Raw genomic sequence first — 24,057 nt, 5'->3', positions numbered from 1 at the left:
TCCTCTTGCATTTCCTGTTGGGGAGGAGTTATGTCCCAGAAGTAATGATGACCCGTGGACTGATCACACATAACAGAAGAAAACATGATTTTCATGCAGGACAATGCTCCATCACACGCGTCCAAGTACTCCACAGCGTGGCTGGCAAGAAAGGGTATAAAAGAAGAAAATCTAATGATATGGCCTCCTTGTTCACCTGATCTGAACCCCATTGAGAACCTGTGGTCCATCATCAAATGTGAGATTTACAAGGAGGGAAAACAGTACACCTCTCTGAACAGTGTCTGGGAGGCTGTGGTTGCTGCTGCACGCAATGTTGATGGTGAACAGATCAAAACACTGACAGAATCCATGGATGGCAGGCTTTTGAGTGTCCTTGCAAAAAAGGTGGCTATATTGGTCACTGATTTGTTTTTGTTTTGTTTTTGAATGTCAGAAATGTATATTTGTGAATGTTGAGATGTTATATTGGTTTCACTGGTAAATATAAATAATTGAAATGGGTATATATTTGTTTTTTGTTAAGTTGCCTAATAATTATGCACAGTAATAGTCACCTGCAATCACAGATATCCCCCTAAAATAGCTATAACTAAAAACAAACTAAAAACTACTTCCAAAACTATTCAGCTTTGATATTAATGAGTTTTTTGGGTTCATTGAGAACATAGTTGCTGTTCAATAATAAAATTAATCCTCAAAAATACAACTTGCCTAATAATTCTGCACTCCCTGTATATATATATATATATATGTGTGAGAGTGTATGGACAGTACATATATACATGGACAAGTACATACACTCACTTTTGCTGATATATATATATATATATATATATATATATATATATATATATATATATATATATATACACACACACACACACATACATACATACATACATACAGTGGATATAAAAAGTCTGCACACCCCTATTAAAATGTCAGGTTTCTGTGATGTAAATAAATGAGACAAAGATAAATCATTTCAGATTTTTTTCCACCTTTAATGTGACCTATAAACTGTACAACTCAATTGAAAATCAAACTGAAATCTTTTAGGTAGAGGGAAGAAAACATATAAAAATAAAATAATATGGTTGCATAAGTGTGCACACCCTTAAACTAATATTTGTTTAAGCACCTTTTGATTTTATTACAGCACTCAGTCTTTTTGGGTATGAGTCTATCAGCATGGCAAATTTTGACTTGGCAAGATTTGCCCACTCTTCTTTGCAAAAACACTCCAAATCTCCTGTGCACAGCCCTCTTCAGATCACCACACAGATTTACAATCGAAATCAGGTCTGGGCTCTGGCTGGGCCATTCCAAAACTTTAATCTTCTTCTGGTGAAGCCATTCCTTTGTTGATTTGGATGTATGCTTTGGGTCGTTGTTGTGCTGAAAGATGAAGTTCCTCTTCATGTTCCGCTTTCTAGAAGAAGCCTGAAGGTTTTGTGCCAATATTGACTGGTATTTGGAACTGTTCATAATTCCCTCTAGCTTAACTTAGGCCCCAGTTCCAGCTGAAGAAAAACAGCCCCAAAGCATGATGCTGCCACCACCATGCTTCACTGTGGGTATGGTTTTTTTTTTGGTGATGTGCAGTGTTGTTTTTGCGCCAAACATATCTTTTGGAATTATGGCCAAAAAACATAATTTATGTAAGAACTTACCTGATAAATTCATTTCTTTCATATTAGCAAGAGTCCATGAGCTAGTGACGTATGGGATATACATTCCTACCAGGAGGGGCAAAGTTTCCCAAACCTTAAAATGCCTATAAATACACCCCTCACCACACCCACAATTCAGTTTAACGAATAGCCAAGAAGTGGGGTGATAAGAAAAAAGTGCGAAAGCATATAAAATAAGGAATTGGAATAATTGTGCTTTATACAAAAAAATCAAAACCACCACAAAAAAGGGCGGGCCTCATGGACTCTTGCTAATATGAAAGAAATGAATTTATCAGGTAAATTCTTACATAAATTATGTTTTCTTTCATGTAATTAGCAAGAGTCCATGAGCTAGTGACGTATGGGATAATGATTACCCAAGATGTGGATCTTTCCACGCAAGAGTCACTAGAGAGGGAGGGATAAAATAAAGACAGCCAATTCCTGCTGAAAATAATCCACACCCAGAATAAAATTTTAATGAAAAAACATAAGCAGAAGATTCAAACTGAAACCACTGCCTGAAGTACGTTTCTACCAAAAACTGCTTCAGAAGAAGAAAACACATCAAAATGGTAGAATTTAGTAAAAGTATGCAAAGAGGACCAAGTTGCTGCTTTGCAAATCTGATCAACCGAAGCTTCATTCCTAAACGCCCAGGAAGTAGAAACTGACCTAGTAGAATGAGCTGTAATCCTTTGAGGCGGAGTGTTACCCGACTCAACATAGGCATGATGAAATAAAGATTTCAACCAAGATGCCAAAGAAATGGCAGAAGCTTTCTGGCCTTTTCTAGAACCGGAAAAGATGACAAATAGACTAGAAGTCTTTCGGAAAGACTTAGTAGCTTCAACATAATATTACAAAGCTCTAACAGCATCCAAAGAATGCAATGATTTCTCCTTAGAATTCATAGGATTAAGACATAATGAAGGAACCACAATTTCTCTACTAATGTTGTTAGAATTCACAACCTTAGGTAAAAAATTCAAAAGAAGTTCGCAGCACCGCCTTATCCTGATGCAAAATCAGAAAAGGAGACTCACAAAAAAGAGTAGATAATTCAGAGACTCTTCTGGCAGAAGAGATGACCAAAAGAAACAAAACTTTCCAAGAAAGTAATATAACGACCAAAGAATACATGGGTTCAAAAGGAGGAGCTTGAAGAGCCCCCAGAACCAAATTCAAACTCCAAGGAGGAGAAATCGACTTAATGACAGGTTTTATACGAACCAAAGGTTGTACAAAACAATGAATATCAGGAAGATTAGCAATCCTTCTGTGAAAAAGAACAGAAAGAGCAGAGATTTGTCTTTCAAGGAACTTGCGGACAAACCTTTATCTAAACCATCCTGAAGAAACTGTAAAATTCTCGGTATTCAAAAAGAATGCCAAGAAAAAAGATGAGAAAGACACTAAGAAATATAAGTCTTCCAGACTCTATAATATATCTCTCTAGATACAGATTTACGAGCCTGTCACATAGTATCAATCACAGAGTCAGAGAAACCTCTTTGACCAAGAATCAAGCGTTCAAACTCCATACCTTAAAATTAAGGTTTTGAGATCCTGATGGAAAAAAGAACCTTGAAAGACTGGTCTTAACGGAAGAGTCCACAGCTGGCAAGAGGCCATCCGGACAAGATCTGCATACCAAAACCTGTGAGGCCATGCTGGAGCTACCAGCAGTACAAACGAGCATTCCTTTAAAATATTGGAGAATACCCTTGGAAGAAGAACTAGAGGCGGAAAGATATAGGCAGGATGACACTTGTAAGGAAGAGATAATGCATCCACTGCCTCCGCCCGAGGATCCCGGGATCCGGACAGATACCAGGGAAGTTTCTTGTTTAGATGAGAAGCCATCAGATCTATTTCTGGGAGTTCCCACATTTGAACAATCTCAGGAAATACCTCTGGGTGAAGAGACCATTCGCCCAGGTGCAACGTTTGGTGACTGAGATAATCCGCTTTCCAATTGTCCATACCTGGGATATGAACCGCAGAGATAAGACAGGAGCTGGATTCCGCCCAAACCAAAATTGATTGATGTATGCCACAGTTGTGACATCGTCTATCTGAAAACAAATGAACAACTCTCTCTTCAGAAGAGGCCAAGACTGAAGAGCTCTGAAAATTGCACGGAGTTCCAAAATATTGATCGGAAATCTCACCTCCTGAGATTCCCAAACCCCTTGTGCCGTCAGATACCCCCACACAGCTCCCCAACCTGTAAGACTTGCATCTGTTGAGATTATAGTCCAGGTCGGAAGAACAAAGAAGCCCCCTGAACTAAACGATGGTGATCTGTCCTCCATGTCAGAGAGTGTCGTATAATCGGTTTAAAGATATTAATTGAGATATCTCAGAGCAATCCCTGCACCATTGGTTCAGCATACAGAGCTGAAGAGGTCGCATGTGAAAACGAGCAAAGGAGATCGCATCTGATGCGGCAGTCCTAAGACCTAAAATTTCCATGCATAAGGCTACCAAAGGGAATGATTGTGACTGAAGGTTTTGACAAGCTGATCAATGTTAAACTTCTCTTGTCTGACAAGGACAGAGTCATAGACACTGAAACTATCTAGAAACCTAAAAAGGTTACCCTTGTCTGAGGAATCAATGAACTGAATGGTAAATTGATCCTCCAACCATGAACTTGAAGAAACAACACAAGTCGATTTGTATGAGATTCTTCGAAAATGAGAAGACTGAGCAAGTACCAAGATATCGTCCAAATAAGGAAATACCAAAACCCTGTTCTCTGATTACAGAAAGAAGGGCACCGAGAACCTTTGAAAAAAATTCTTGGAACTGAGGCTAGGCCAAACGGTAGAGCCACAAAACTGGTAATGCTTGTCTAAAAAGAGAATCTCAGACACTAAAAGTGATCTGGATGAATCGGAATATGCAGATACGCATCCTGTAAATCTATTGTAGACATATAATGCCCTTGCTAAACAAAAGGCAGGATAGTCCTACAGTTACCATCTTGAATGTTTGGTATCCTTACATAACGATTCAATATTGATAGATCCGGAACTGGTCTGAAGGAATTGACCTTCTTTGGTACAATGAAGAGATAAAATAAAACCCCAGCCCCTGTTCCAGAACTGGAACTGGCATAATTACTCCAGCCAACTCTAGATCTGAAACACATTTCAGAAATGCTGAGCCTTTGCTGTGTTAACTGGGACACGGGAAAGAAAAAAATCTCTTAGCAGGAGGCCTTAACTTGAAGCCAATTCTGTACCTTTCTGAAACAATGTTCTGAAACCAGAGATTGAGAACGGAATTGATCCAAATTTCTTTGAAGAAAACGTAATCTGCCCCATACCAGCTGAGCTGGAATAAGGGCCGCACCTTCATGGGTACTTAGGAGCTGGCTATAGGTTTCTATAAGGCTTGATGTTCATTTAAAAATGGATATATTCCAAACTGGAAATAGTTTCCAAACTGATACCGCTCCTGAGGATGAAGGATCAGGCTTTTGTTCCTTGTTGTGAGGAAAGGAACGAAAATGATTATTAGACCTAAATTTACCTTAGATTTTTTATCCTTTGGTAAAAAAGTTCCCTTCCTTCCAGAAACAGTTGAGATAATAATTTATTACCCTGGAAAGAAAGAGAAAGCCAAGTTGACTTAGAAGACATATCAGCATTCCAAGTTTAATCCATAAAGCTTTTCTAGCTAAAATAGCTAGAGACATATACCTGACATCAACTCTAATGATATCAAAAGATGGTATCACCAATAAAATTATTAGCATGTTATAGAATAATAATAATGCTATAAAATTATGATCTGTTACTTGTTGCGCTAAAGCTTTTAACTAAAAAGTTGAAGCTGCAGCAACATCCGCTAAAAATATAGCAGGTCTAAGAAGATTACCTGAACATAAGTAAGCTTTTCTTAGAAAGGATTCAATTTTCCTATCTAAAGGATCCTTAAATGAAGTACTATCTGCCGTAGGAATAGTAGTACATTTAGCAGGAGTAGAGACAGCCCCATAACCTTAGGGATTTTGTCCCAAAAAACTCTAATCTGTCAGATGGCACAGGATATAATTGCTTAAACGTTTAGAAGGAGTAAAAGAATTACCCAAATTATTCCATTCCCTGGAAATTACTTCAGAAATAGCATCAGGGAGATTAAACACTTCTGGAATAACTACAGGAGATTTAAAAACCTTATTTAAACGTTTAGATTTAGTATCAAGAGGACCAGAATCCTCTATTTCTAATGCAATTAATACTTCTTTAAATAAAGAACGAATAAATTCCATCTTGAACAAATACAAAGATTTATCAGCATCAACCTCTGAGACAGAAACCTCTGAACCAGAAGAACCATTTATCAGAATGGTGATGTTCATTTAAAAATTCATCTGAAAAAAGAGAAGTTTTAAAAGACTTTTATGTAAACTAGAAGGAGAAATAACAGACATAGCCTTCTTAATGGATTTAAAAAATAAAATCTCTTATGTTATCAGGAACACTCTGAAAATTAGATGTTGACGGAACAGCAACAGGTAATGTAACAGTACTAAAGGAAATTTTATCTGCATTAATAAGTTTGTCATGACATGCAATACAAACAACAGCTGGAGAAACAGATACCAAAAATTTATAGCAGATACACTTAGCTTGGTAGCTCCAGCACCGGGCAGTGATTTTCCTGAAGTATCTTCTGACTCAGTTGCAACGTGGAACATCTTGCAATATGTAATAGAAAAAACAACATATAAAGCAAAATTGATCAAATTCCTTAAATGACAGTTTCAGGAATGGGAAAAAAATGCCAGTGAACAAGCTTCTAGCAACCAGAAGCAATAAATAATGAGACTTAAATAATGTGGAGACAAAAGCGACGCCCATATTTTTTTAGCGCCAAATAAGACGCCCACATTATTTGGCGCCTAAATACTTTTGGCACCAAAAATGACGCCACATCCGGAACGCCGACATTTTTGGCGCAAACGACACGTATGACGCCGGAAACAGAAAAGTTTTTTTGCGCCAAAAAAGTCCGCGCCAAAAATGACGCAATAAAATGAAGCATTTTCAGCCCCCGCGAGCCTAACAGCCCACAGGGAAAAAGTCAAATTTTTTAAGGTAAGAAAAAATGATTGATTCAAATGCATTATCCCAAATATGAAACTGACTGTCTGAAAAAAAGGAATGTTGAACATCCTGAGTCAAGGCAAATAAATGTTTGAATACATATATTTAGAACTTTATAAAAAAGTGCCCAACCATAGCTTTAGAGTGTCACAGAAAATAAGACTTACTTACCCCAGGACACTCATCTACATGTTTGTAGAAAGCCAAACCAGTACTGAAACGAAAATCAGCAGAGGTAATGGTATATATATAAGAGTATATCGTCGATCTGAAAAGGGAGGTAAGAGATGAATCTCCACGACCGATAACAGAGAACCTATGAAAAAGACCCCGTAGAAGGAGATCATTGAATTCAAATAGGCAATACTCTCCTCACATCCCTCTGACATTCACTGCACGCTGAGAGGAAAACCGGGCCCCAACTTGCTGCGGAGCGCATATCAACGTAGAATCTAGCACAAACTTACTTCACCACCTCCATAGGAGGCAAAGTTTGTAAAACTGAATTGTGGGTGTGGTGAGGGGTGTATTTATAGGCATTTTAAGGTTTGGGAAACTTTGCCCCTCCTGGTAGGAATGTATATCCCATACGTCACTAGCTCATGGACTCTTGCTAATTACATGAAAGAAAGTTCAACCTTGGTTTCATCAGACCATAACACCTTTTCCCACATGATTTTGGGACACTTCAGATGTGTTTTTGCAAAATGTAGCCTGGCTTAGATGTTTTTCTTCATAAGAAAAGGCTTTTGTCTTGCCACTCTACCCCATAGCCCAGACATATGAAGAATACGTGAGATTGTTGTCACATGTACCACACAACCAATACTTGCCAGATATTCCTGCAGCTCCTTTAATGTTGCTGTAGGGCTCTTGGTAGCCTCCCAGACCAGTTTTCTTCTCGTCTTTTCATCAATTTTGGAGGGACGTCCAGTTCTTGGTAAGGTCACTGTTGTGCCATATTTTCTCCACTTGATGATGACTGTCTTCACTGTGTTCCATGGTATATCTAATGCCTTGGAAAATCTTTTGTACCCTTCTCCTGACTGATACCTTTTAACAATGAGATCCCTCTGATGCTTTGTGGACCATGGCTTTTGCTGTGGGATGCGACTAAGAAAATTTCAGGAAAGACCAACTAGAGCAGCACACTTATGCAACCACATTATTTTAGTTTTTTTTTGCTTTCTTCCCTCCACCTAAAAGATTTCAGTTTGTTTTTCAATTGAGTTGTACAGTTTATAGGTCACATTAAAGGTGGAAAAAGTTCTGAAATGATTTATCTTTGTCTCATTTTTTTACATCACAGAAACCTGACATTTTAACAGGGGGGTGTACACTTTTTATATCCACTGTATATATGTATATATGTATGTATGTATGTATATATATATATATATATATATATATATATATATATATATATATATAGATAGATATAGATATATATATAGAGAGAGAGAGAGAGAGAGAGAGAGAGAGAGAGAGAGAGAGACAGTACATATGATGTCAAATGTCTAATGTAATCGTTCATTTTTACAATTTTCAAAAAACACCTTAATGGATGTAAAAGCAAACTGTATTGTATTACTCTTGAAATTAATATGTATTGGGTTATAGACAGGAGCCCCTGTTAGGTTTTTAAAAGATCTGTGGCTGGAGTCCAATACAAAATAATAATAGTAATACTAATAATAATAATGCTTCTAACAAGAGGCATTTATAGAACCTATACGTCGATATAGAGGTGACAGTCTGTCAAAACCCTAAGGTTACTCAACTAGAGAATACAATATTTTAGTAGCCCCCTATACATATTCACTTTCTCAAAATTGTGAGATAACTAAATACACAGAGAATGCTGCTTGACATATCAGTTCTGCATTGCCTGACTCCTAAAAAGAGCAAACATTAATATAAAGTTAATTCTTTTTATAGAGGAAGGTTAAATTCCATTGACAGTCCCAGCTATTTTACAAAGACACCATCTGACCAGTGGTGTGTGAGATTATTTTTTAAAAAGGAGATCTGGTCCAAATCGTTTTTAAACTATCTGTTACCACAATTAAAAACATATTACTCTGCAAGATGCAATGCTGGGAGAGTATTTCATACTTAAAATTTATATCTTTTGTTTCATCCTCCTCTCAAATTATTTCCCCAAAAGAATATCCTATTGTATCTTTCCCCTGCTCCTTAAAGAGACAAACCTTCCTTTTGTTTCCTCCACTGAAACTCCAGCACAACATCATCATGTCCTACGAAGATATGTACAGGATTATGCATATCATACACATTCCACAGCAGAAGGCTGTTCTCCCGTCGCAGCTGAGGGACCATCACTGTCACCAGACCATTGCTAAAAGGCTTGAAGATCAACAACAAAAAATTAATTTTTTGATATAGCTCTATCAGTTATATCTTCACATTAGGACATATAAACACAACTAACAATTGTTTGTGTGACTCCAATCCACTTGGATAAGGAAACAACAACTTGAGTGGCCCTTTGAAATCATATAAGATGATTGTTTATCAAAAGTTTCCAGTTTAAAAATACAAGAGTGAACGGAAAGGGATAGTAAACACCTATTACTTAAAAGATTTGAATCTAATCTTGCAATAAATTAACATACTAGATGAGTGTGATTTTTTTAATGCTTTAACACCTTGTTTGCTGCAATTTTTTTCAAAGTTAAAACTCCACTCATTTGGAGGAGCCAATCAGGACTGGTTACTGACGTATCCATTATGCATCAAATCATGTTCCAAGCAAAGAAGTTGTATGTCCTTTACTAAATCTGATAAAATGCTGTAGCGGTCATGAAACATCAGTCGGTCAGTCAGTGGCTGTGTTTGTTGTGCCTATTTTTTTTTTATATAAAGAACATTGTTTTAACAAAAATCGGGGGGGGGGGGGCAGAAAAGATGTAAACCAGGGATTACAAAGGAAGACTGGTAAATGATAGCCCAATTACACCCAGCTCAGATAAGTTTAACATAAGCAGACTCAAAACCCTGCAGCATATCACAGACAAAGTGTATATCTTCCTAGCACTAAGTCATTGCTTCACACATAATTCTACACACAACTTCCTAACACAGGACCATTACTGCAATGTATTATAAAAACGTTTACTTACTTTGTTTCTCATTATTTTGGAGGCTTGATTTAAAATATATTTTTGGAAATTCAACTATATGAGAATGATAGTTATTGCACTTTATTTGCATCTTTTATTAGGAAATAGGTTTGCTATTTGTATTATCAAACTTGTTGCATGAGTTTGCTGATCATGATTACTGGTTTACCACCACAATTATTTAACTATTGACAATTACATGTTCCTAAATTTTGCTTGATTATTGGTTCACTATTATTAAAAAGACATGAAACCAAAATAGAGCGTGCACATTTTAAACAACTTGCAAACATGCACTAATTAGAAGTAATGTGACTGGTGTGTGTGTGTGAACATCCTGCTCTCTATATTGTGCAACAAAAACATTTGGGTGAATCACAACCAAGTCTAGAAAAGAAAAAAAAATACTGAACTGCAACTATAAATATAGTTATAAATATAGTAAAAACAATTAAAAACATTAAAGGGATACTGAAAATTATGCATCGTACATGTAAAAATCTGACTAAAAAAATATATCACACAGCCATCTCTCCTTAAAGAAGAAATATATATTGTAGTTTAAATTTCCCCAGTAACCAATTCTTATTGTAGAAGGACAATGAGCATCCAATGTGGATGCTTCTCCCATGACTAATAACGGAGTGTGTATCTGGCAAGTAGAGACACAGTAACTTTCTTTTTCTCCTCAGTTTAATGGTGTTTACTCCGAAATCAATAAAGCAATGCCTCGGGATTAGGGCTAAATCTCAAAAGATCACAGTAAAAGCAAAGGTTGAATTTAAAGGGACATGAAACCCAATGTTTTTCTTTCATGATTCATGAACATATTAAACAGTTTGCTAAGTTACTTCTATTATTTAATTTGTTTTGTTCTCCTGGTATCTTTTGTTGAAGAGGATACCTAGGCAGGCTTAAAGCTGCTGATTGGTAGCTGCACATATATACCTCATGTTATTGGCTCACCCAATGCATTAACTATCTCCCAGTAATGCATTGCTGCTCCTTCAAAGGATACCAAGAGAAGAAAGCAAATTAGATAACAGAAGTAAGCTGCAAAATTGTTTAAAATTGCATGCTCTATCTGAATCATGACAGATGTACATAGGAAGATGAGCTGAATGGTTACTGCTCAAATGGCAGTGACTCTTGTGAGTTAATTTTAGTTTTTAATAAAGAAAAATCCAGGCTAACATCATTAAACTTTCTCACTTTCACTCAGTTGTATCAAGGAAAAAAACATAATTTATGCTTACCTGATAAATTTATTTCTCTTGTAGTGTATCCAGTCCACGGATCATCCATTACTTGTGGGATATTCTCCTTCCCAACAGGAAGTTGCAAGAGTATCACCCACAGCAGAGCTGCTATATAGCTCCTCCCCTCACTGCCATATCCAGTCATTCGACCGAAACAAGCCGAGAAAGGAGAAACCATAGGGTGCAGTGGTGACTGTAGTTTAATTAAAATTTAGACCTGCCTGAAAAGGACAGGGCGGGCCGTGGACTGGATACACTACAAGAGAAATAAATTTATCAGGTAAGCATAAATTATGTTTTCTCTTGTTAAGTGTATCCAGTCCACGGATCATCCATTACTTGTGGGATACCAATACCAAAGCTAAAGTACACGGATGATGGGAGGGACAAGGCAGGAACTTAAACGGAAGGAACCACTGCCTGTAGAACCTTTCTCCCAAAAACAGCCTCCGAAGAAGCAAAAGTATCAAATTTGGAAAATTTGGAAAAAGTATGAAGGGAAGACCAAGTTGCAGCCTTGCAAATCTGTTCAACAGAGGCCTCATTTTTAAAGGCCCAGGTGGAAGCCACAGCTCTAGAAGAATGAGCTGTAATCCTTTCAGGAGGCTGCTGTCCAGCAGTCTCATAGGCTAAACGGATTATACTCCGAAGCCAAAAAGAAACCACCTTAGGTAAAAACCCAGGTTTTGTACGCAGAACAACTTTATCTGAATGAAAGAACAGATAAGGAGAATCACAATGTAAGGCAGATAACTCCGAGACTCTTCGAGCCGAGGAAATAGCCATCAGAAAAAGAACTTTCCATGAAAGAAGTTTGATATCAATAGAATGAAGGGGTTCAAACGGAACCCCTTGAAGAACCAAGTTTAAGCTCCATGGAGGAGCAACAGGTTTAAACACAGGCTTAATTCTAACTAAAGCCTGACAAAATGCCTGAACGTCTGGAACTTCTGCCAGACGCTTGTGTAAAAGAATAGACAGAGCAGAAATCTGTCCCTTTAAAGAACTAGCTGATAATCCTTTGTCCAAACCCTCTTGGAGGAAGGACAATATCCTAGGAATCCTAACCCTACTCCATGAGTAATTCTTGGATTCACACCAATGAAGATATTTACGCCATATCTTGTGGTAAATTTTCCTGGTGACAGGCTTTCGTGCCTGTATTAAGGTATCAATTACTGACTCGGAGAAGCCACGCTTTGATAGAATCAAGCGTTCAATCTCCATGCAGTCAGTCTCAGAGAAAGTAGATTCGGATGATTGAAAGGACCTTGTATTAGAAGGTCTTGTCTCAGAAGCAGAGTCCATGGTGGGAAGGATGACATGTCCACTAGGTCTGCATACCAGGTCCTGCGTGGCCACGCAGGCGCTATCAATATCACCGATGCTCTTTCCTGTTTGATTTTGGCAATCAGACGAGGGAGCAGAGGAAACGGTGGAAACACATAAGCCAGGTTGAAGAACCAAGGCGCTGCTAGAGCATCTATCAGTGCCGCTTCTGGGTCCCTGGACCTGGATCCGTAACAAGGAAGCTTGGCGTTCTGGCGAGACGCCATGAGATCCAATTCTGGTTTGCCCCAACGGAGAACCAATTGAGCAAACACCTCCAGATGGAGTTCCCATTCCCCTGGATGAAAAGTCTGACGACTTAGAAAATCCGCCTCCCAGTTCTCTACACCTGGGATATGGATCGCTGACAGGTGGCAAGAGTGAGTCTCTGCCCAGCGAATTATCTTGGAGACTTCTGACATTGCTAGGGAACTCCTGGTTCCCCCTTGATGGTTGATGTAAGCCACAGTCGTGATGTTGTCCGACTGAAATCTGATGAACCTCAGTGTTGCTAGCTGAGGCCAAGCCAGAAGAGCATTGAAAATTGCTCTTAACTCCAGAATATTTATTGGGAGGAGTTTCTCCTCCTGAGTCCATGAACCCTGAGCCTTCAGGGAGTTCCAGACTGCACCCCAACCTAGAAGGCTGGCATCTGTTGTTACAATTGGCCAATCTGGTCTGCGAAAGGTCATACCCTTGGACAGATGGGCCCGAGATAACCACCAGAGAAGAGAATCTCTGGTTTCCTGATCCAGATTTAGTAGAGGGGACAAATCTGTGTAATCCCCATTCCACTGACTGAGCATGCATAATTGCAGCGGTCTGAGATGCAGGCGCGCGAATGGCACTATGTCCATCGCCGCTACCATTAAGCCGATTACATAACCTGGACTCCGTCAGGTAAATTTTCATTTCTACAGAATCTATTAGAGTCCCTAGGAAGGAAACCCTCGTGAGAGGAGATAGAGAACTCTTTTCTTCGTTCACTTTCTACCCATGCGACCTCAGGAATGCCAGAACTATCTCTGTATGAGATTTGGCAATTTGAAAGCTTGACGCCTGTATCAGGATATCGTCCAGGTAAGGACTTAGGTCTTAGGACCGCCAGAAGTGAGCCCAGAACCTTTGTAAAAATTATTGGGGCTGTAGCCAACCCGAATGGAAGAGCTACAAATTGGTAATGCCTGTCTAGAAAGGCAAACCTCAGGAACTGATGATGATTCTTGTGAATCGGAATGTGAAGGTAGGCATCCTTTAAGTCCACTGTGGTCATGTACTGACCCTCTTGGATCATGGGTAAAATGGTTCGAATAGTTTCCATCTTGAATGACGGAACTCTGAGGAATTTGTTTAGGATCTTTAAATCCAAAATTGGTCTGAAGGTTCCCTCTTTTTTGGGAACCACAAACAGATTTGAATAAAACCCCTGTCCTTGTTCCGTCCGCGGAACTGGATGGATCACTCCCATTACAAGGAGATCTTGTACGCAGCTTAGGAATGCCTCTTTCTTTATCTGTTTTGCAGATAATCTTGAAAGGTGAAATCTCCCTTGTGGAGGAGAAGCTTTGAAGTCCAGAAGATATCCCTGAGATATGATCTCCAACGCCCAGGGATCCTGAACATCTCTTGCCCACGCCTGGGCGAAGAGAGAGAGTCTGCCCCCTACTAGATCCGTTGTCGGATAGGGGGCCGCTCCTTCATGCTGTCTTAGAGGCAGCAGCAGGCTTTCTGGCCTGCTTGCCCTTGTTCCAGGACTGGTTAGGTTTCCAGGCCTGCTTGGATTGAGCAAAAGTTCCCTCTTGTTTTGAAGCAGAGGAAGTTGATGCTGCACCTGCCTTGAAATTTCGAAAGGCACAAAAATTAGACTGGTTGGCCTTTGATTTGGCCCTGTCCTGAGGAAGGGTATGACCCTTACCTCTAGTAATGTCAGCAATAATTTCTTTCAAACCAGGCCCGAATAAGGTCTGCCCCTTGAAAGGAATGTTGAGTAATTTAGACTTTGAAGTCACATCAGCTGACCAGGATTTGAGCCATAGCGCCCTACGCGCCTGGATGGCGAATCCGGAATTCTTAGCCGTTAGTTTAGTCAAATGAACAATGGCATCAGGAACAAATGAGTTAGCTAGCTTAAGAGTTCTAAGCTTGTCAACAATTTCAGTCAATGGAGCTGTATGGATGGCCTCTTCCAGGGCCTCAAACCAGAATGCCGCCGCAGCAGTGACAGGCGCAATGCATGCAAGGGGCTGTAAAATAAAACCTCGTTGAATAAACATTTTCTTAAGGTAACCCTCTAATTTTTTTATCCATTGGATCTGAAAAAGCACAACTGTCCTCAACCGGGATAGTGGTACGCTTTGCTAAAGTAGAAACTGCTCCCTCCACCTTAGGGACAGTCTGCCATAAGTCCCGTGTAGTGGCATCTATTGGAAACATTTTTCTAAATATAGGAGGTGGGGAAAAGGGCACACCGGGCCTATCCCACTCCTTGCTAATAATTTCTGTAAGCCTTTTAGGTATTGGAAAAACATCAGTACTCACCGGCACTGCATAGTATTTATCCAGCCTACACAATTTCTCTGGCACTGCAATTGTGTCACAGTCATTCAGAGCAGCTAATACCTCCCCAAGCAATACACGGAGGTTCTCAAGCTTAAATTTAAAACTAGAAATCTCTGAATCAGGTCTCCCCGATTCAGAGACGTCACCCACAGACTGAAGCTCTCCGTCCTCAGGTTCTGCATATTGTGACGCAGTATCAGACATGGCTCTTACAGCATCTACGCGCTCTGTATCTCGTCTAACCCCAGAGCTATCGTGCTTGCCTCTCAATTCAGGCAATCTGGATAATACCTCTGACAGGGTATTATTCATGATTGCAGCCATGTCCTGCAAAGTAATCGCTATGGGCGTCCCTGATGTACTTGGCGCCATATTAGCGTGCGTCCCTTGAGCGGGAGGCGAAGGGTCCGACATGTGGGGAGAGTTAGTCGGCATAACTTCCCCCTCGAAAGACCCCTCTGGTGACAATTCTTTTATAGATAAAGACTGATCTTTACTGTTTAAGGTGAAATCAATACATTTAGTACACATTCTCCTATGGGGCTCCACCATGGCTTTTAAACATAATGAACAAGTATCCTCTGTTTCAGACATGTTTGTACAGACTAGCAATGAGACTAGCAAGCTTGGAAAACACTTTAAAGCAAGTTAACAAGCAATATAAAAAATGTTACTGTGCCTTTAAGAGAAACAAATTTTGACAAAATTTGAAATAACAGTGAAAAAAGGCAGTTACACTAACGAAATTTTTACAGTGTATGTAACAAGTCAGCAGAGCATTGCACCCACTTGCAAATGGATGATTAACCCCTTAATAACAAAAACAGAATAATAAATGACAAAAACGTTTTTTAAACACAGTCACAACTGCCACAGTCTACTGTGATTGTTACCCTCCTCAAACACGACTTTGAAGCCTTTTGAGCCCTTCAGAGATGTCCTGGATCATGCAGGAAGAAGCTGAATGTCTCTGTCAGTATTTTTAGCTGCACAGAAAAGCACTAAAATAGGCCCTTCCCACTCATATTGCAACAGTGGAAAGCCTCAGGAACTGTTTCTAGGCAAAAATCAAACCAGCCATGTGGAAAAAAACTAGGCCCCAATAAGTTTTGTCACCAAACATATATAAAAACGATTAAACATGCCAGCAAACGTTTTATATTACACTTTTATAAGAGTATGTATCTCTATTAATAAGCCTGATACCATTTAAGGCTTTACTTACATTAATAAGCCTGATACCATTTAAGGCTTTACTTACATTAATCCGGTATCAGCAGCATTTTCTAGCAAATTCCATCCCTAGAAAAATATTAACTGCACATACCTTATTGCAGGAAAACCTGCACGCCATTCCCTCTCTGAAGTTACCTCACTCCTCAGAATATGTGAGAACAGCAATGGATCTTAGTTACTTCTGCTAAGATCATAGAAATCACAGGCAGATTCTTCTTCTAATGCTGCCTGAGATGAAACAGTACACTCCGGTACCATTTAAAAATAACAAACTTTTGATTGAAGTTAAAAAACTAACTATAATACACCACTCTCCTCTTACTACGTCCATCTTTGTTGAGAGTTGCAAGAGAATGACTGGATATGGCAGTGAGGGGAGGAGCTATATAGCAGCTCTGCTGTGGGTGATCCTCTTGCAACTTTCTGTTGGGAAGGAGAATATCCCACAAGTAATGGATGATCCGTGGACTGGATACACTTAACAAGAGAAAAGAGAATTTACATTGAATAACATATCCCTTTAAATTAAATTGCACGTGCTGTGTGCGTGTAGATTCTAAAATAAACACTTCATACACAATTATTCTTTCTGCATATTATTTTACCGTATAGCGTGCTTTCCATACTGGAACCTGGCAAGCAAGAGCGTTAAGACACTTGCGAGGCTGCCGCGAATCCCAAAACTGCAAGCAGAAATAAAGAAAATAATTAAAGGGACATTAAAAGCAAAAAACTTAGTAACATGCATATTGAAGACTAACTTTTAAACAAGCTAAAAAAGGGTGAGATAAAGAGCTTCATTATCTTGAAATTAACAGGAATTCCCCGTAAGATTTTAATTATGCATAGTGAAAAAAAAACAACACATAACAATACACTTCCATTATTTATACTGGAGTATTTTTCTAGAATTTAAATCTAAAAATGATGTTTTTTCCACTCTTCCCCAGAGGTGCTGTAGAGTATTCTGTGGAACCCAGAATCTAGACCCTTCAAAATCCCATACAGTGACTAGCTGATATGAGAGCAGGAGGTCAGAAAATTTGTATTCGTCCTTAAATTCTTTTACAAAATGTATGTTTAGGAAAAACTCTAATTCCTTATTTGTCTACTGCGATTTCCTACTAGCTAAAGACTTGCGGACTAGAAGAAACTTCCAGCACCTTATGACAGATCAAAAAAAATCCAAACAGCATTGCCAGGCTTCTAAAAAGTGTGCATCTGAATTCTCAATATCCCATCTAGCTCCTAAATTTAGAGGACCTTCCATACTGGGACAGAAATTTCAGTATTGTCATTGGCATATGCACATATGATGTGAGTACCCAATGCACCAGCATTCAAACACCAGACCTTCTCAGAAGCCTGCAGTTTGTGTATTGCATCAGTGAAGACTACATTTGTGTCATACAAGCCATTGCTGATTCTGTGAAGATGTGATATTTCAATGCTGGAGCACAGAACACTCACTGTATATATGTGTGTGTCTCGCTAACAGAAATAACATTTACTTAAAGCATCTTTGCTAATGGAAGCATAATGCAAAAATATTTTTATTTAAACTTAAAATGCTCCCAATCTCAATTTAGACCTTTCTATCCCTTTAAAGGAAAATTAAACCCTTTGTAATTACAAAATGTTTCTGCTGCCTTGCAATAGGTCAACATATAAAGCAGAGTGGGAATGATTTAGAAAAGATTACCGGCTTATTTTCTGAAAATGATTTTCCATAGCGAAACTTCACCTACCGCTTGCTGTATTAGTAGGAACCAATCTTGTTACTTGAGTAGCTAATGCAAGAACACTGGTTTTGAAACGTGTTCTCAGGCCCGCTAACAGGCTACATCTTGTGGATTTCTGAACTGGAGCACGAGTGAAATAATCCGCTGCTTAATAAACATGGTTATTTTACTTGCTCTCATCCAAGGTAATACCGAAAACTTGGCCTGTTGGGGAGGCATGAGGACGGGTTTGAAAACCAGTGGGCTAGAAGTAATCATTTTAGCAAAACATATATAGTTTTGTAGTTTGCTATCTGATCATCTCTGCTGAAACCAATCAGGGACAAGTGTGGCAGGATTAGGTTTGTGAAGTCTGAAATGTGCATTGCAATTGGAAAACTCGTAATAAACTACAGGAAAAAGAAGCAAAATAAAAACCAAGTATAGTGCAACATTTTTTACTATACACAATCAACGTTTTATGTTACAATCTTTAGGTTTACTGCGCTTTAATTGCAAGAATCCAGGTACTTTCCAATGGTTCACAAACTTTGTCTTTCAACTGTAAGTTTATGGCCCTTGTTGTTTATCCAATATTATTTCTGCTGTCTCTACAAATTCTAGTCAGACTCCTATCACACACAGCCCCAGACATTACCTTTACAGAGTTATCTTGACTGGAAGTAGCCAATATGTACTCATTATCTGGGTGCCAGTCCAACCCATGGATTTTGTACAGGTGGGCAGCGATGTACTCCACAGCAGTGCTGGGCTTCTGTAAGGACAGACCAGAATGATATGAGACACATACACTGAGATACTAGGCCTGACGCCTGGAACTTATTTATTAAATACCATGTTTAGTATTTGAAAGCATTGAGTAAAGTGCATACAAGAGATCAGAGCTATAGGTAAAGCTACAAAGCTCACTTTACAAAATATTAGAGGGCAACACACTAGAAGACCTCCTGAACCAAACACAAAGCTAAGCTAATGTAAATACAAAGTAGGAACAACTAGTAATGCTAATTGGTAAAGAGCAGAATATGGGCTAAGTCACATTATAGTTATGAACTTAACAACTGTTTTCAAAAATAATAAAAATCAAATACTTAAAAGGGACATAAAAGTGCAAAAAGAAAATGTTTTAAAGTGCTAGATTATTTTATTATTGCACTGTAGCTTGCATGTAACTATGCAAAGGGGTTAAACAAATAGTTAAAGCCAATGCAACAGCAGCAGTGCATTGCTGGGAACTAGATGAAAACATCTTATTAGCCAATGGCAAGAGGCATATGTGTATAGCCACCAATCACCAGCTAGCTTCCAAAAGTGCATTGCTGCTCCTGTGACTACCTGTGTATGGTTGTCAACAAAGTATACCAAGCAAACAACAAGGTGAGTTTGATGATAGAAGTAAGTTGCAAAGTCTCATAAATGTCATGCTCTATCTAAACCATGAATGTTTAATTTGTATTGTTTATTCTAGTTGTTATGTTTAAAAACTGTCGTTAATTGTACATACCCGTCGATCCCAAATTCTAACATCTCCATCATGGCTTGTTGCTAGGCAATTGGAGTTCTTTTTATTCCATTTTACTTGAGATGCTCCAGCTGTAGAGAAAAAAAAACTACCATGAAAATCACAGGCAAACTATGATTCTCCTGTTCTTTAAATATCACAGCTATTTAATGCTTTATTTAGTCAAACAAAATCAGTCTTTTCTTGCATAAAGGATTGTCCGTAGCCTGTCTACATATACATGTCATCCATTCAGCTTAGAACAATCCTTTTGTCTGTTAAAGGGACAGTCTACACCCATAAGAGACTCACTGTTTTAGATCCATTGCCCCCTGATTACTCAGCAATACATTATCCAAAATATCTTTACATTTTTCAAAGCAGACAAAAACAAGTTTGTTCCACATCATTGGCTGTTTTGAAACGGCCGCCAAACTCCTCCGATCTGTTACATCATCATGTCCTAAGGTGTGGTGATTGTTTCCTTACACTCGCTCCTGTATTTGAGGTTGAGTGCTTTGCGCATGTCTGTGTCACTGCCTGTCAGAGAGCTTTATTTTCCTTTTAGTTGCCTTCATTAGGAAAAATTGGTTTACCCAACAGTTATTAAAATTCCAGTATGGTCCAGAAATACATGAGAACACTTGATGGGCACAATGAAAAAGTACTTTACAGATCTGGTGGACTTCCTTGCCAAAGAGTGTCACCACTGAATCAGAGGATACATAAACCAAAACACCTAATTCAAATCAATGAATTGTGCAATAAAGAAGGGCTGGAGTATGTATAGAGGATGAATCCTGAGCATAGTAGACTACAGAGCCATTAGCCTATAGGGCAACGAGGTCTGAACACTAGATCTCGGTTTCCACACACCGCACATGTGCTAATCGCAGTGAACGCATGTGAATTGTCATATTCGGCAAGGTGCCGTTATGTTAGAGCAAGCCCTTACGACATGATGATGTCACAGGTAGGAGGAGTCTGGCAGCTATTTCAAAACAGCCAATGATGTGAAACAAACTTGGTTTTTCCTGCTTTCAAAAAGTGAAATATTTTGGATAATGTATTAGCAAGTAATTAGGGGGCAAAATATCTAACACAGTGAGTATATTATGGGTGTAGACTGTTTTTTTTAATATTAAATAAACCTGCCAGGACTGATCATTCTGTAACCCCCCTACAGTAAAGATAAAGGGATGGTAAACAGCTTGCATTTACTACACTTTCTGCAGTCTTCGAGTAGATTAACAGCAGAATCAGGATGTTATTAGAACAGATTAACACCTTTTTGCTGCGCTTGTTTTTCAATTTTCAAAACTCCACCCACCACTTTCCTTATTTAGAGGAGCTAATGCAGATTTAAAGGGACATAAAACCCAAAAGGTTTATTTTATGATTCAGATAGAGCATACATTTATAAACAACTTTGCAATTTACTTCTGTTATCAGTTTTGCTTTATTCTCTTGGTATCCTTTACTGGAGATGCAGCATTGCACTACTGGGAGCTAGCTGAGCACATGGGTAAGCCAATGATAAGAGGCATATATGTGCAGCTGCCAATCAGCAGCTAGCTCCCAGCTCCTGAGACCTAGGTATACTTTTTAACAAAAGGATGCCAAGAGAATAAAGCATATTAGACAAGAGAAGTAAATTGGAAAGTTGTTTAAAATTGTATGCTCTATATGAACCATGAAAGAAAAATTTAGGGTTTCATGTCCCTTTAAATTGGAGATTACAGGGCTTGCCAATGTCATTGTGTTAACATTACTTTGTCTTCATAATAAATGATAAGATAACAAATTACAGAGAGATATGTGACAAGTTTAGGTTTATGAAGCTATGAGCTCTTTCACTTTTCATGACTGGTAATTTCACAATGTTCAAACTTACATTACATGAAAGGGGGGTAAAATAAATGATAAAAGTATGCTGCAAAGTTTTTTTACTACACAGAATTTAGCATTTTATATTACAATCTCAAAGTGATTTCTTTCCATATAAGGCACAAGTGATGAATAGTAACCTCTGGCAATGTATTGCTCACATACTTATGTGTTCACATGTAAATGAGGAAACACGTGAACACATAAGTAAAACTGTGAGGAATTCAGTTAAAATAAACACTCACCTACTGCAGACAAAGACACAGCTGGTTTCCTTGTGTCCCTGATAAAGAAATAAATGTTTAGCATGTTAATAAAATGTTTGTATTCCAGCTTTCATTGCCTTTTTGGGAGTAATAATAGCAGCACTCTGTGCTAGTTCTTCATAACAGTTATTTAAAGGGACATGTTGCTCAACATAAATTCTCACTCATACTTGATACAATTGTAAAGAAAAAAATATAAAGATTTATGATGTATAGCTGGGGATTTTCTTTAATTCAAACAGATTATTTCACTAGTGCAACATATGTGAGCAATTATCATTCAGCTTTACTGAGATCACACTTTGCTTTAGTATGATCTTTTGGGATTTTACCAAGATCTTACTGAAAAACTTCCTTTAACTAAGGATAAAGAGAGTAACTGTGCCTGCACATGCCAGATGCACTGGTTAAATTTTATAAATGTCCACCAAATGCCCCCAAAATCAAGTGTAATATACTTTACTAAAAAAAATAAAGATAATAGCAGCTTTATTTTTTAATAAATGAACTGCACTTAGCAGTTTTTGGGGGCTAAATTTGGCATTGAAAAGTGCCTTTACATTGCAGTCTATGGGAACTGTTTGTTCCCTGTAAATATCTATTTATATGCTTCTATACATACTGTATATATTTATGTATTTAGTCCCTTTACATGAAAATAACACATAGTGATTTATTGCAATCCATCAGCATTCCTGTGTAAAATGCGTTGGGTTCCATAGGGTTTCTGAAATTCAACATATTTCAATACATTCAAAAATCCTGCAATTTTTAACAACTGTATAGCAGCTTTTTAAATGGTTTTTGTGCACCGCATCTTGATGTTTCTAATCTGGATCATTCTACTTATGTTTTACTTGATCAGTGTAAAAAATGAGTCACAGACACATTTGTATTGATGCAGATGTCATTATATGAGCAATCGTATCCCTTTCAAACTGATCAAAGAAGAAAGATGAAGATTAAATAATTAGGCTTCCATTAATTAAAGGGACAGTAAAGTCAAAATTACACTTACATGGATTGGACAGAGCATGACATTGTAAACGTTCCAGTTTACTTCTATTATTAATTTTGCATTAGTTTTCTTGGTATCCTTTGTTAAAGAGTAATCCTAGGTGAGCTCAGGAGCACGCACATATCTTTAACCATCTCGCATCAGTGTTTGCAACATTGCTTATAGCTATGTTATATATAGATAGAAACAATGCCGCCATAGACTGCTAAAGATGTGCACGAACCTGAGTTCCTATCAACCTACCTAGATTTACTCTTATACAAAAGATACCAAGAGAACAAAGCAAATAATAAAAGTGAATTGAAAAGTTTTAAAAAAATTACATGCTCTATCTGAATCATGAATGTTTAATTTTTACATTACTGTCCATTTAATATTAGGCAATAAACTAATAACATCAATGCTAAATACAACTATATGAGTTCTATCGTTAAGTGTCTTAAAGGTACATGAAAGTCAAAATTAAATACAACTTAATACAATTTTTAAAAACTTTTCAATTTACTTCTATTATCAAAATTACCTATTTCTCTTGGTATCCTTTGTTAAAACCTAGCTCCCTTTTTTTTGTCAATATCCCCAGTTCTGCTCTAGATGAGGAAACAGCCATTGACTGGAGCATACACAGGTATGCCTACTTCTCATTTGCACCACCAGATGTATCCTTATCTGAAGTGACACAGGAGGACAACCCTATTTTTTAATTTTGTATTTAACCTCCTTGCAGTGGGTGTTGAAAAATAAAACAATATAATAAAAGTACATTTTATTTTTATAGTAGAACATTCCTTCTAGGTTTTACTAAACCAGGAAGTGGCTAAAGCATAAAACTAAACCATAAACTCTCAAAATTATATAAAAAAATAAGCACAATGAGGATAAGGGAAGAAAATATAATAAAACCCTTTAGAGCAGAAGTTGACTAATTAATTCCAAACATAGAAACCACCCAGAATATTAAAGTGAAAGTAAATTACATTAATCCAAGTTGTGTCCAGATCCAAGTCTTGTTGTTATAAATTAAACTGCTAAGTTTGTTTTTTTAAATATGATGCATACATATTATAAAATATACTTATAATAATTCTCATTGTCCTTGTACCGCAAGTAAAATACAGCCGATACAATGTTAATTGATTAATCCATGATTGTGAAACAGTGAGTAATCATAATTTATTTCAATTTTTAAGCACATATATTAAAAAAAAAAAAAAAAACGTAAGGGGCCTGAAAAAAAAATTGTCTTATTGTCTTATTTTGAGGGTTTAACTTCATGGATGTCACTGGATTATACCTGCATATAATTGCGCATGCC

The 24,057-nt window shown here is 37.9% G+C and overlaps 1 protein-coding gene across 2 annotated transcripts in view; it reads right to left on the bottom strand.

Annotated features, from left to right (window-relative positions):
- WDR59 (WD repeat domain 59) overlaps window positions 1–24,057 on the bottom strand; it is a 177,823-nt gene that overhangs the window by 136,902 nt on the left and 16,864 nt on the right. For both annotated transcript variants that reach the window (XM_053702127.1, XM_053702137.1), the window contains exons 6-10: window positions 21,704–21,741; window positions 19,575–19,663; window positions 18,708–18,824; window positions 16,934–17,011; window positions 9,013–9,169 (exon numbers count right to left, since the gene is read on the bottom strand). In XM_053702127.1, coding sequence (XP_053558102.1) covers window positions 9,013–9,169; window positions 16,934–17,011; window positions 18,708–18,824; window positions 19,575–19,663; window positions 21,704–21,741 — 479 coding nt within the window. The remainder of the gene's footprint in view (window positions 1–9,012; window positions 9,170–16,933; window positions 17,012–18,707; window positions 18,825–19,574; window positions 19,664–21,703; window positions 21,742–24,057) is intronic.

This window comes from Bombina bombina, chromosome 1 (assembly GCF_027579735.1).
Source record: "Bombina bombina isolate aBomBom1 chromosome 1, aBomBom1.pri, whole genome shotgun sequence".
Lineage (NCBI taxonomy): Eukaryota > Metazoa > Chordata > Amphibia > Anura > Bombinatoridae > Bombina > Bombina bombina.
The sequence above is the reverse complement of the archived record's forward strand: the minus strand, read 5'-3'. Positions and strand labels throughout refer to the sequence as shown.